Here is a 13,660-nt window from a genome sequence, read left to right as displayed (position 1 = left end):
CTGGCTTGCTATTTTGTAGTTACATATCATAGACATCTGTTTCATTAGAGTAAAAAAAATTAACCATCTTAACCAATTGAAGATATGGATTTTAGCTGTGGACATTTTAAGATCATTATTTGTTAAAATAGAATTTTAAAAGAAGCATTTCAGGATGTGTAATTTTATCAGAAAACAAAACCATTTCCTCATAGTGTCATTCATTATATATAACTAAATATTTTACCACTATACTTTTTGAAATTGCATAGGGTTGTCCCATTCGTAAATTCCATTTTAATTAATCAGATTGGAATAATAGCATTTACCATCATGTTAGATGGGAAAGAAAATTCAATAAGATGAGGAATAGCAGCAAACTAGAAATACAGAAATGGAAGCAGGGCTCAGTTTCTGACTTATGTGTACCTGGCTGACTGTATTAATGTGACTGTCAGTATCTTAAGGCCCTTAAACTGCCTGCTGTATAATAATCATCAAAGGCGGTCTCCGGTGTGAGAACCTGTTATATTTGACAAGAGTGGGGACAGCTGATAGGCTTTTATTTTCTTGGATACTGGTGTGTCGTTTTTGCTTGGCTACCTGTTAAGTGACTTTCTCACAGGATGGACTGCTCTGACAGTACTTCACTTCATCTCCCAACACAGTCCTATTGGATGGATTCTGTTAGGAAACATAACACCTAGACCACATTTAAGACTCAAGAGCTGTGGTTCTTGGGTCTACACAGTGAGAAGTTAGCTTGGCCAGAACCAAAAATTGTGGTTTAGGAATTCACCCAGTGACTGCTTTAGTGTAGTGAGAGTGTCCGTGCATGGAATGCCCAATGTAGTTGAGGAACGCCTGGCGTCAGGCAAGGTCGGAGGGGAGCAGAGGTTCCTTTCCGAGAAGGGAGTCCTAAGGTGGTAAGGCTACACTACCCTCAAAGTGTAACTTCCTCCACTCTAAAACCCGGCGCCACGCACTGGCCCCCTTCCATCCTCAGCACACGAGCGGCCAGCTGCTGCTATGAATGAGCCTAGGCTCTGGGTGCCCGCACGTGCCCGGCCGGAAGTCCCGCCCAGCGGACGTCAACCTGGCTCGCGTTGGGCGGGAAACCCAGTCCGGCGTGGTAGTGCGGGTTTCCTCGGGGAAGAGCTGCTGCTGGGCCGACCAGCTTCGCGGCATCAGGCTGAGGGCCACAGCCTCCGCCTCCCGGTTTCGGGGGTTGCCTCAGCTCAGCCCAAGCTTGCCTGTTGCCTTCTGGGGCCGGTGGGCTCCTGCCCTCAGAGCTGTGGTGCTGGCGTGGCCCTGCCTAACGGGCTCAGCTCAGGGGACGGAGTGAGCCGAGGGCCGGGGCTTTCCTGAGCTGGCGCCGGGCCCGGCCAGGCCGCAGTTGCCCCAACCTGTAGGGGACAAGAGCGCCAAGCCCTGATTAGTCTGGGGCCGCCGAGGCCGCCCCAGGTGACTGCGGCGGTCCGCAGGGGATTTCGTCTGTGAGAACCACGACAGCGTGTCCCGGGCACCTCCACCGAGGGAGGCGCCAGCCTTGGGAACCGGGGGGTTGCTCCCGTGAGGCCTGCCAGAGCCGGGCTTGGGGCAGTGCCCGGTGCCCCGCGGAGAACTGTGCAGAAACGCCCGTGGGACCGGCCGGCCGTGCTAGAAGACCGCTCTTTAGGTGAGCCGGGCCGCCGCAGCCTGGAGCGAGAGACAGGGAGCCGGCGGCGAGGCAGCCTTAACGCTTGGAAAGATGATGGACGGGCGGGGGAACCTGGGCGAGGGTGCAGGTTTGGGCCCCCACCTCCTATCCGTCCTGAACTGGTTCCTGTTACCCTCAGGGTATTTACTGGGACCCGAATGGAATGACGGATCCCTTAAAACTTTTGGAGCAGAAAATTGACAGTGCAAGGTACACATTTGCCTTTTTGCTCCCATTAGAGATGCTTTCCACAATCTATGATTCCGAGGCAGACGTCCACCTTGAACAGCTTGCAAACCAAACAGTTCATGCTAGGATTTTCAGCTCTGCCAGCCCCACCCAGAAAGATGTTCTGTCTCTCTTAGGGAAGGACAGATACATAGGTTTTTGTTTTTGTTTTTTTGTTCTGTTTTTCTTTTTTTACACAAAGCTTTTGATATGAATATTTTCTAGAGTAGCTAATTTCAGGAGTTAGGTATGTTGCTTAATGATAGATTTTTACCTTGAGTTCTATCCCTAGGACCGAAGAGGGTGGAGATCCACCTGCCTCTGCCTCCTGAGTGCTGGGATTACAGGCGTGTGCCACCACCGCTGGCTCCTTTTTTTACTTCCGTATATCTTACTTTCACTCTTACTCTGTGGTGGCTGGTCCCTAGCAATCTCCTTTCTTTGTTCTCTTGCTCTTCTTTTCCTCCAAGATTTCTCCTATTTATTCTCTCTGAATGCCAGCCCTGCCTATCCTTTCTCCTGCCTCATTATTGGCCATTCAGCTCTTTATTAGACCATCAGGTGTTTTAGACAGTAACACAGCTTCACAGAGTTAAACAAATGCAACATAAAAGAGTGGAACACATCTTTGCATCATTAAACAAATGTCCCACAGTGTAAACAAATGTAACACATCTTAAAATAATATTCTACAACACAGTGTGGCTTCAAACTCATGATCCTTCTGCCACCCGCTTTCCTGCCTGAAGATTACAGATATGCACCATCATGCCTAGAATATTTCATGCTTGCAAATTTTTTTAACATGGACTTCTTCATGAATTTGTGTCTCATCCTTGTGAAGAGCTGTGCTAATCTTCTCTGGATCTTTCCAGTTTTAGTATATGTGCTACTGAAGCAAGCATACTGCCTAGAATATTTCTTAGAAGCTGATCTTACTAAAAATACCCTATCTTCTAGATGAAATATAAGAAAAAAAGACAAGCATGGAAAGTGAGAACACAAAGAAAATACAAGGTGAGAATCCGTGAATCATGTAATTGGATTAGTTTTATATATTTTATAGTTGTGTAATTGTAGTATTTTGTGTGTGTGTGTGTATCATATCTAACAGCCTCTAGAAAATGAAAGAATCATTCATCAATTTACATATATGACACTCTCTCTGGGAGACATGAACAAACATCTACTTACCCCAGATAGAGAATTGCCAATAGACCAAAGTAAGGATATCACCAGATCCAACTTGCCAGTGAGTTTACTGGAGTTACTTATAGGCATATTGTGTGGAGTTATTTACAGAAGCAGAAATGACTCAAAGGGAGTTATATCATCAAAAGTCCACCCCAGCATGAGTGACAGCTCGTGAAAACTGCAGGCAGCTTGACAGGTTGTAAAGTATCTCTTTCAGGCAGCTCAGTTGATCTCTCTCTTCCAACTTGTTTAGTTGGTCTAAGCTTCTTTGAAGCAACTCTTGGTCTGATGTTTCTCAGAAGTTCTTATCCTTTATATAACCTTGGGAAAAGAGGGGCCTAGCATATGAGGTTAATATCAGGGGCTTCCTGAATCTTCTAAGTTGTTTATTTCCTAACTTCTAAGGAGCCTCAACCTGAGTCTGTTTTTTTTTTTTTTTTTTTTTTTTTTTTTTTTTGAAACAGGTTTCTCCGTGTAATAGTCCTGGCTGACCTGCAACTGTAGACCTAGATCTGTAGACCAGACTGGCCTCGAAATCAGAGATCCACCTGTCTCTGCCTCTCACGTGCTGAGACTGATTAAAGGTGCACCACCATGCCTGCCCCTCCCCCTACTTTTTTGAGATAGGATTTCTCTGTAGTTCTCACTGTCTAGCAACTCACAATGTAGACCAGGCTGGCCTTGTACTCACAGAGGCCTGCCTCTGCCTCCCAAGTGCTGAGATTAAAGGTGTGCACCACCACTGCCCTGCTTCCACCCTGTATCTTAATGAGCTTTCTTGCAAGATGATATATTAACATGAAGGAAATTACTATGTCATAGCATACATATTGACACCTACTTTGTGCCTGTCATGTAATTCCTGGCATAAGGAAGCAGACATGGGAAATATCATGCTGATACTTAGAGTGCCATATGAGCCAGGCATGGTGGATCATTGCCTTTAATCCCAGCACTCAGGAGCAGAGACAGGCAGATCTCTGAGTTCAAGGCCACTTGGTTTACATAGTTTTAGGCCAGCCAGGACTATATAGTGAGACTGTTGGGGGAGGGGGACATAGATAGTTGATTTATTTGGCAGAATATGAAAGAACAATGGTCCCTAGACATGGTAGCTCATTGTTGTGAGGGTGCTGTCAGCAATATAGATGGATATGTTTGTGACTGTCCACAATGTCAGAATTGGCTTTTTGAGTCAGGCTTTCATGTGGTCCAAGCTGGCCTCAAGCTCATTATGTGGCATAGGATGACCTTAAACTTCTGATCTACCTGCTCCCAAGCCTCAAGTGCTGGGATTATAGGTATTTGCTGTAATGACTGTTTTGTGTAGTATTGGAGATTGAAACTGGAGCTTTTGAAATTGAAGTTAGGCACGCGTTTTACCAACTAAACTATATCTCCAACCCAGAATTTATTGACTATCAGCAAGTTCACAAGGTATAATGGCTTCATTGGCATTGATTTGCCACATAGTGCCACCTTAATTAATAGCCTGCCCAGGCAAAACCAGGTTGTATTGTTCCAGTTTCAACTACTAATATTAACTCTCAGGTCGCACATTGCACATCACATAGTGAACCTGTTTATCTATCTGACTACAAAAGGTTAAAGAGGCCTCAGCAGAGTTCAGGAAGTTCTGTTTTGGGGCTTTTGTTTGTTTTTATTTTTATTCTCTAATTTTCAAGGCAGGGTTTCTCTGTGTAGCCCTGGCTGTCCTGGAACCTACTTTGTAGAGCAGGCTGACCCTAAACTCAGAGATCTGCCTCCTCCTAGTGCTGGGATTAAAGTCATGCACCACTACACCAGGCTTCAAGAAGTTTTAAAGAGGGCTGAGGAGTAGAAGCTGGGAAGCTATATAGGGATGCAAAGATAATGAACGTGGCTCGAGGTCTGCTGTAGACCTTGCTGCTGTAGAGTCAGGTCTCTCCCAAGTACAGGTTTGAGAGGAACTATAGAAGTGAAGAGGTGGAGGCAGAAGGTGCAAGAGTTCATCTTTATTTATTATGTATATAGTGTTCTGCCTACATGTGTCCCTGCAGTCCAGAAGAGAGCACCAGATCTCATTACAGATGGTTGTGAGCCACCATGTGGTTGCTGGGAATTGAACTAAGGACCTCTGGAAGAGCAGCCAGTGCTCTTAACTGCTGAGCTATCTCTCCAGCCCCCACAAGATTTCATCTTTAGCTACATAGCAAGATTAAACCAGCCTGGACCATATTAAGACAAGGTAGGTAGGTAGGTAGGTAGGTAGGTAGGTAGGTAGGTAGGTAGATAGGTAGGTAGATAGGTAGCAGGCTAAAGGTATTCAGAAGTGGTGAGATGGCTCAGTGGGTAAAGATCATTAAACCTGACAACATGAGTTTGTTCTCCAGGATCCACATAGTAGAAGGAAAGAACCAACTCCCACAGTTATCTTCTGACCTCTACCCATCCCATATATACTAATTTTAACAATTTTATGTACATGGGTATTTTGTTTACATGTATATTACTTGTATACTTCGTGCCCACAGAAGTTAGAAGGCTGTATTAGATCCCCTGAAACTAGAGTTACAGACAGCTGTGAGCAGACATGCAAATCCTGGGATCAATCTCAGAGGATGAACACAAACTCCTATTGAATATCTGGTTTGAAAATATTTCCTTCTACATTGAGCTGCTTTTGCATTCTACATAAATCTACATAGCAGTTTTAAATTTTAAAGCCTGGTATGATGGTGAACATGCCTTTAATCCCAGCCCTGGAGAGGTAGAGGCAGGCAGATCTCTGCATGTTCAAGTCCAGCCTGGTCTATATAGTGAGACCCTGTCTAAAACAAACAAACAAACAAACAAACAACAAAACAGCCAGTTGGTGGTAGTGCATACCCTTAATACCAGCACTCAGGAGGCAAGGAGACAGAGGCAGGTGGATCTCTATGAGTTCGAGGCCAGCCTGGTCTACAGAGCAAGTTCCAGGACAACCAGGGCTACACAGAAACCCTCTCTTGGAAACAAAACAAAACAAAACAAAAAAATAAAAATTTAAAATTTTAGGTCTATTCTGTCATGTTTTCTTTTATTGCTTGTTGCTTTTGGTATTGTGTGCACTTCAGTTTTTGTTTTTTCTTTGAGAATTGAAGAAACTAGGTTGCTCAGCCCCAAAAAAGGTTAAATCAAGATGAAATGTGATAATTGTATATGAAAGAAGGTACTTTGGCTAAAAAGGGAAAGAACATATGATAGGAAATCTTTTTTTAAAAATAATTTATTTGTATTTTATGTGCATTGGTGTTTTGCCTACAAGTATATCTGTATGAGGGTACTGGATCCTCTGTAACCAGAACTATAGACAGTGTGAGCTGCCGTGTAGGTGCTGGGAATTAAACCTGGGTCCTCTGGAAGAGCAGCCAGTGCTCTTAACCTCTGAGCCATCTCTCCAGCCCCATGATAGGAAATCTTAAAGTGTGAGGAAGAAGTGCTGAAGGGAATGAAGTCCTGCATAATGCCCAGAACTGAAAAGCACCATACCCTATTTGCAATTTTTTTGGCGTGTTGTTAATGTGACATTAATATCCATACAAACTTATTATCTCGTTGATTTGTTAATGTATACAATAATCATGAATAAATGTTTGCTTTTTGTTGCTAGAGTTTTCCTGCCTTGCCCACAGTCAGGACAAATCTTTGTCACCCGCCAGTCCCACAGCCGCTCAGACCCAACCAAGTAAACACAGAGACTTATATTGCTTACAAACTGTATGGCCGTGGCAGGCTTCTTGCTAACTGTTCTTATAGCTTAAATTAATCCATTTCCATAAATCTGTACCTCGCCACGTGGCTGGTGGCTTACCGGTGTCTTCACATGCTGCTGGTCATGGCTGCGGCTGGCAGTGTCTCTCTGCCTCAGCCTTCCGCTTCCCAGAATTCTCCTCTCTCCTTGTCCCACCTACTTCCTGCCTGACCGCTGGCCAATCAGTGTTTTATTTATTGACCAATCAGAGCAATTTGACATACAGACCATCCCACAGCAGCTTTTGTCCATAGTCAAATCAGTAATAACCTTTGTATTATATATCATAGATTTTTGTAATATGTGCCTTTCTATTTTTAAGTCTACCCCTTGTAAATGTTAGTTCAAGACTTATGTCAAAGAAGGCAAGATGGCTCAGCTGGTAAAGGCACTTGCCACGTCTGACAACCTTAGTTTGATCCCTGGGACCCACATGGTAGAGGAAGAGAACAGATTCCTACATTATCGTCTGACTTCTACATGTGCCTCCTTACAAATAAATAAATGAATAATTTAATGTAATAAAATATTTTTAAAGCCAAAATAAAAGAAATAAAAACTTAAAAAAACAAAACAACACCTATAAATCATTTGATTTACCTAGTAAAAGGATTTGAGTTTAGTTTGATATGTTATATTGACTGATTTTCAATATAACATGTCTTTCAAATAAGAAATCCATGCTGTATTCCTTGGATAAACCAACTTGTGCAATGAAATATTGTTAATATACCATTATTAATATATTGTCAACTTACTAAAATAGTAGATTTTTTTTTTACATGTATGTTCATGAGGGATATTGGTTTATAGTTTTCTCTTTCTAATGGTTTTGGTTTTGATACAAAGGTAATGCCAACCTCAAAATAAGTTGGGAAGCCAGGCATAGTGGTGTGCCCCTGGTTACTGAAGAGGCTGAAGCATGAGGATCTTAAGTTTGAGATCAGTGTAGAGTATAGTAAAACCTACTTTTTAATTAGGAAGTAACATTTTAGGTACTATTTAACCTTTTAGATACTATTTCTTCTTTAAATGTTTGGTGGAGTTTTCAAATGAAATCATCTGAAACTGGAATTTTCATTGTGGGAAGCTTTGTAACTATGATTTCAGCTTCTTTCTTAAATATATTATTCAGATAATCTGTTCTTGGATGTGTGTGCATGATTTACATCTTTGAAAGCAATTTTTTTTTCTATTTCATCTAAGTCATTGAATCTCTATGAAATTGTGCATAATACTTCCTTTTGAATATCTTCAGACTCGACTGGAACCCACTATATAGCCCTTGAATTTGTGGAAATCCTTCTGCCTCGGTCTCCTAAATGCTGGGATTATAGGTGTGAGCCAACATACCTGGCTCTTCTCTCATTTAATATTGGTAATTTTTGTCTGTACTCCGTTATCAAATTAGTCTGGCTAGAGAATTATCAGTTTTATCATTTTTTTAAAGAACCTTCTCTTTTTTATTTTTAAATTTATTTTTATGTGTATAGATGTTTTGCTTGCATGTATATTTGTCCATGCCTGATGCCTGAGTGAAGTCAGAAGACAGTATTGGATCCCCTGAGACTAGATTACAGACAATTGTGATCTGTCATGTGGATCTTGGGAATTGAACCCCGGTCCTCTGGAGGGCAACCAGTGCTCTTAACCACTGAGCCATCTCTTTGGTCTCACTCTCTTTCATTTTTCTGTTTCACTGACTTCAGCTTTTGTCTGTATAGGTTTTTTTTTTTTTTTTCCTTGCTTACTTTGGGCTGAGTTTGCTCTTTTTCTAGTTTCTTAAGATGGAAGCTAAGGTCATTGATTAGCAACCATTTTCTTTTCTAACATAGGCATTTAGTACTAGACATTTCCTCATAAATATGCTTCATTAGCATCCTATAAATTCTAATATGTTGTATTTTCATTTAAAATATCAGTTCACGCCGGGCGGTGGTGGTGCACGCCTTTAATCCCAGCACTCGGGAGGCAGAGCCAGGCGGATCTCTGTGAGTTCGAGGCCAGCCTGGTCTCCAAAGCGAGTTCCAGGAAAGGCGCAAAGCTACACAGAGAAACCCTGTCTCAAAAAACCAAAAAAAAAAAAAAAAAAAAAAAAAAAGAAAATCAGTTCACTTAAAATATCTTAAGTATATTTCTTAGATTATAAAGCAAATATATGCTTATTTTAAAAACATTTCAAAGGTGTGTAATTATAAAATAGAATTTGAATTATTGATCTTTGAAAGAAAACTGGTTTTAAAATAATTTTTCTCCGGTAGAAATGAAGACTGACCTGAATTTACTGTTAGAATGTCTGAAGTATCACATGGGCAACCCTTTGTCACAAAAGGAAGTTTTGATCACTATTCATTCAGTTTGTCAACAAAACAGTAAGACATAATAATGAACTTTATTCATAATTCTATTATTTTTCTTTTTTCTTTTCCTTTCTCTTTTTCTCTTTCTCTCTCTCCATCTCTCTCTTTCTGTCTATGCCTCCCTCTCCCTCTCTTCTTCCTCTCTTTCTTTCATCTCATTTCCTGAAGTAACTACACAGCCTGGTCTCTAATTCTTGATCCTCCTGTCAGTCTCCCCAGCATTGGGACTGCACGAATGTACCACCACAACCCATGGCCTACTCTGATTCCAGTTTTGTACTACTGTAATATACTAATATGCATGGCTGTTTCTCTTCTACTTAATGTACGTTATATTACTTTATCCATTTGATTTTCTTATCCTTAACAGAATAATCAAAGTAATTTTAATGTCTATCTTGTTTTATCTGCAAATCCTACAGGTGATGCAGGTGTTTATTTCCGGGAAATTGGTGGTTTGATGTTTGTAAAAAATCTTGCAAAGTCAAGTGAGCATAGCTTGGTAAAAGAAGCAGCCTTATACACATTAGGATCTATTGCAGAAGAAAATGGTAAAATATAAAATTTTATTTTTATGTCCTTAATTTAAAATATTTAAAATGTTTTCTCTTTACTTAAAGGTGAATGCCACCACACCTGGCTTTACTCTTATTTTTTAGGGTTATTTTGTTTGTTTCCAGTGGAGTTCTTTTTTCTTTTTTGAGTTAGGGTTACTATAAAGCACAGGCTGGCCTTGAATGCAAAGTTCTCCTGTTTTGCTTCCTAAGTATTGGGATTGCAACATGCTTATTGTTACTTTTGAGCTTGGAAGATTTTGTACCTCTAAAAGTCTTCATAAATATCATAGATATTGCCTGACCCTCTGTTTTCCAAAGTAGATATATGAATTTTTTAAAGTTTTTTTCTTGCTTTGTTTTTTGCTAGTTTTCTCACTTGGTCTCACTTTTTACTTTACTTGGTCTGATTTGCATTTTTTTTTATTTGGTTAGGATTTTATTGGCAATTCTAGAGTATTTTAATGTTTGCTTTGGAGCTTAGACCAAGTCATTTTGATTAAGATAGTGTTGATTTGCAACTGGCTGCCTGGCTCAGTAGTTAAAGGTGCTTGTCTAAGTTTGATGTATGAAACTCATATGAAGGAAAGAGAGAACTAACTCCCATAAGTTAGTTGTGCTTTGACCCATAAGAGCATTGTGGCATGTCTGCACCTGTGGGTGGGCACACACGCTCATGCATGTGTGCATACACACAAGTAAATAAATAAATGTAATTTAAAAAAAATTTTAAGGGGTGCTGGAGAGATGGCTCAGTGGTTAAGAGCACTGACTACTCTTTCAGAGGACCGGTGTTCTACTCCCAGCAATCGTATGGCAGCAACTGTCTGTGACTATAGTTCCAGAGGACCCAACACCCATGGCAAAACACCAATGCATATAGAATAAATAAAATTTTTTTTAAAATTGCTCATTTGGTTTGTTAAGCACATATCATGTTTTCATAAATGTTATTGTTTCTAATATATGACAGCTAAATTACATCTAGTTAAGAAGCATCCCTATTTCAACAACTTTGTATTTTGTTCTGTGTATTTTTGTGCTAATATATTAAAATGAAAATTGTATTTTATGTTTCAGTTTACTGTCAGCAAACTTTGTGTACTTCAGAATTATTTCAAGATTTAATTTTGCTCTTATCTAATGACGATTCAAACACAAATTTGAAAAGAATGTCCATCTATGTTCTTTTGGTTCTGGTTTCAAATAATAGTAAGTATGTTCTCTAATGAATGTTTAAAATATTTTATTATATTTTATGGAATAGTCACTAATACTTTTATTCTAGCCATTGTTATATAGGTGCCTTTATTTTTTTTTAGACAGTTTCACTATGTAGACTATGGAGATCCACCTGCCTCTGCTTCCCAAATGTATTAGTGACTTTCTAATCTCATTAACATGCAAGAGATACTAACTCTAAGGAAGGAATTAATAGTATATGGTAATCACTTGATATTTATTAGTTTTAAGAAATAGTAAAGTGATTTGTACTACTTAATCTTTAAAAAGAAAACAAATATTTAATTAATTGTTTGACTTTTCACTGAACTGATCATTTTGTTACAAGATTTACTGTATTATACCCCAATGGCATTTATCTTGAGATAACTTTAGATTTATTGAAAAGCTGAAAATATAGTATAAGTGTCCATGTCTACCTGTTAGGACTTTGCGTGTGTATGTTTGTACATATGCATGTAGAGTGTGCTTGGTGCAGAAGCTGGAGATTGATATGGGATATCTCCCTCAATCAGTTTCCACCTCTTGTTTTTGAGACAGGGTCTCTCACTGAATCTGACTAGACTGACTGCCCAGCAAGCCCCAGGGATCAAACACAATGTACTGTGCCTGGCTTTTTATTTATTTTTTACATGAGTGCTGAGGATCAAACTCAGTTCCTTATGCTGCCACTTTACTGACTCATCAATCTACCCAACCTCTTCATTTTTTAAAAACTTCCTTCATTTAATTCTTGAAATTGTTAGGTACTTGAATTGCTTCGAGGTTGTTTTTTCTACTTTGGAAAACCTGAAAAAGATTTGTATTTTTTCTACTTTGGAGATTCTTTTCATATAGTAACAAAACTATAACTAAAGCATTTTGTAATTTTTAGAGGAAAAACAAAGCTGTAAATTGCTAAGCATAGTATATTTTCCATAATAAAACTGGTTGTAGAGTTTTTTAAAAAAATCAAAATTTTATGTGTATGGATGTTTTGCCTATGTGTATATCTGTATACTAACTATGTGCATGCCTGGTACCCACAAAGACCATAAGAGGACATCAGATCCCTTGGAACTGGAGTTGTAAGTCACCATGTGGGTGCTGGGAATTGATCCCAGGTCCTCTGGAAGAATAGAAAGTTCTCTTAACTGCTGAGCCATCTCTCCAGCCCCTTGATTGTAGGTTTTCTTTTTTTCCTACTGTAATTCTGTATACTTTGTAATACTTTAAAGTAGCTTACAAGCTAATTAAAATATTTTAAATGTCTTAATTTTTACAAAATTATTTTTAAATAAAAGTTATATTCATGTGGGCTGGAGAGATGGCTCAGAGGTTAAGAGCACTGACTGTTCCTTCAGAGGTCCTGAGTTCAATTCCCAGCAACCACATGGTGGTTCACAGCCATCTGTAATGAGATCTGGTGCCCTCTTCTGGCCTGCAGACATACATGCGGGCAGAACACTGTATACCTAATAAATAAATAAATAAATCTTTAAAAAAAAGTTATATTCATGTAATATATGGCTATTTTTAAAGGGAATGGACAAACGCTTGTAAGAGAAACAGGTTGTATTGAAGTTCTGTCACAGTTGTTCAGGTAAGTAAAAAAAATGTCTTATTATTCATTGTTTAGGACATTAGTGCATTTATAATAATTTACTACCTTTTCTTTTTAATCCAATAGGACAGTTCTTTCAAATTATGAGTTGAATTTGTCAGATAATAATGTTTTCCAGAGTTATCTGTTGTGGTCTTCAGTGTGTAGTACTCTGTGTGTCTGTGTCAACAATCCTCAAAATGGTAATTATTTCAACTACTTAAATACAAATATGAAAACAAATGGTGACTGATATTCTGCAAAAGTCTAATTAAAACATGGTTGGCTTTCCTCCTTTCAGATGAGAATCAAATACTTTGTTGTTCACTTTTCCCATATGCTAATGAATGGCTAATGAATTGTATGAAACCTGAGATAATTCGCCCTATATGCTCATTTATTGGACTTACTCTTGCAAATAATAGTAAGTATTTATTATTTTCCAGGCTGTACATTAAGAACTGTATTTCAAAGCATAACAAAAACTATTAAACTCAATTAAGAGTTTGATGCTTCTAATTGTACCATTTTGGATGTATTTAGACTTGTTTTGTTTTGTTTGAGAAAGGGTCTTACTGTATAGCCCTGGCTGGCCTGGAACTCACTATATAGACTAGGCTGGCTTCAAACAGATTCTGATCTTCCTCTGCCTTGAGTTCTTGGCTAGACTTTTGAAGATAAGACAATCTTGGAAGTAGATATTACTGGGAGGACATTGGAAAGATGGTTACAGCAGCATTTTTGTTTCTTGGGAGGTGGGGTTTGAGACTGATCTCCTGTAGCCCAGACTGGCTTATTGATCTCTCTGTATAACAAAAGATGACCTTGAGTTCATGATCCTTCTTCCATACTTCCTAAGTTCTGGAAATATAAATATGAACCACTATCCCTATCCTGCAATATAGTTTGTTTTTGTTTTAACCTTTCTAAATACCCTCATAAAACAGTGCAATGAAATAATGAAACTAAAACCCCACAGGATGTACAATTTAACCAAAATGGAATTAAATTAGAAATGAAAAAAAAATTATGGGGTTATTGAGATGGCTC

The 13,660-nt window shown here is 39.3% G+C and overlaps 1 protein-coding gene and 1 non-coding gene across 4 annotated transcripts in view; one reads left to right on the top strand and one right to left on the bottom strand.

Annotated features, from left to right (window-relative positions):
* The first annotated feature begins 243 nt into the window (after positions 1 to 243).
* The window catches only part of Terb1 (telomere repeat binding bouquet formation protein 1), a 55,214-nt gene continuing 41,797 nt past the window's right edge, over positions 244 to 13,660 (top strand). For 2 of the 3 annotated variants that reach the window (XM_037206172.1, XM_028884376.2), the window contains exons 1-8: positions 1,074 to 1,657; positions 2,867 to 2,923; positions 9,134 to 9,244; positions 9,655 to 9,783; positions 10,867 to 10,998; positions 12,550 to 12,610; positions 12,698 to 12,813; positions 12,912 to 13,034. In XM_037206172.1, coding sequence (XP_037062067.1) covers positions 2,893 to 2,923; positions 9,134 to 9,244; positions 9,655 to 9,783; positions 10,867 to 10,998; positions 12,550 to 12,610; positions 12,698 to 12,813; positions 12,912 to 13,034 — 703 coding nt within the window. In that variant the 5' untranslated portion in view covers positions 1,074 to 1,657; positions 2,867 to 2,892. Of the gene's footprint in view, positions 1,658 to 2,866; positions 2,924 to 9,133; positions 9,245 to 9,654; positions 9,784 to 10,866; positions 10,999 to 12,549; positions 12,611 to 12,697; positions 12,814 to 12,911; positions 13,035 to 13,660 lie in introns of all 3 variants that reach the window. The other variant, XM_037206173.1, reaches the window with a different exon arrangement.
* LOC114703555 lies at positions 2,706 to 2,807 on the bottom strand. The gene has a single exon (XR_003736144.1). It is a non-coding gene; the product is annotated as a U6 spliceosomal RNA (small nuclear RNA).

This window comes from Peromyscus leucopus, chromosome 5 (assembly GCF_004664715.2).
Source record: "Peromyscus leucopus breed LL Stock chromosome 5, UCI_PerLeu_2.1, whole genome shotgun sequence".
NCBI classification, from domain to species: domain Eukaryota; kingdom Metazoa; phylum Chordata; class Mammalia; order Rodentia; family Cricetidae; genus Peromyscus; species Peromyscus leucopus.
The sequence above is the reverse complement of the archived record's forward strand: the minus strand, read 5'-3'. Positions and strand labels throughout refer to the sequence as shown.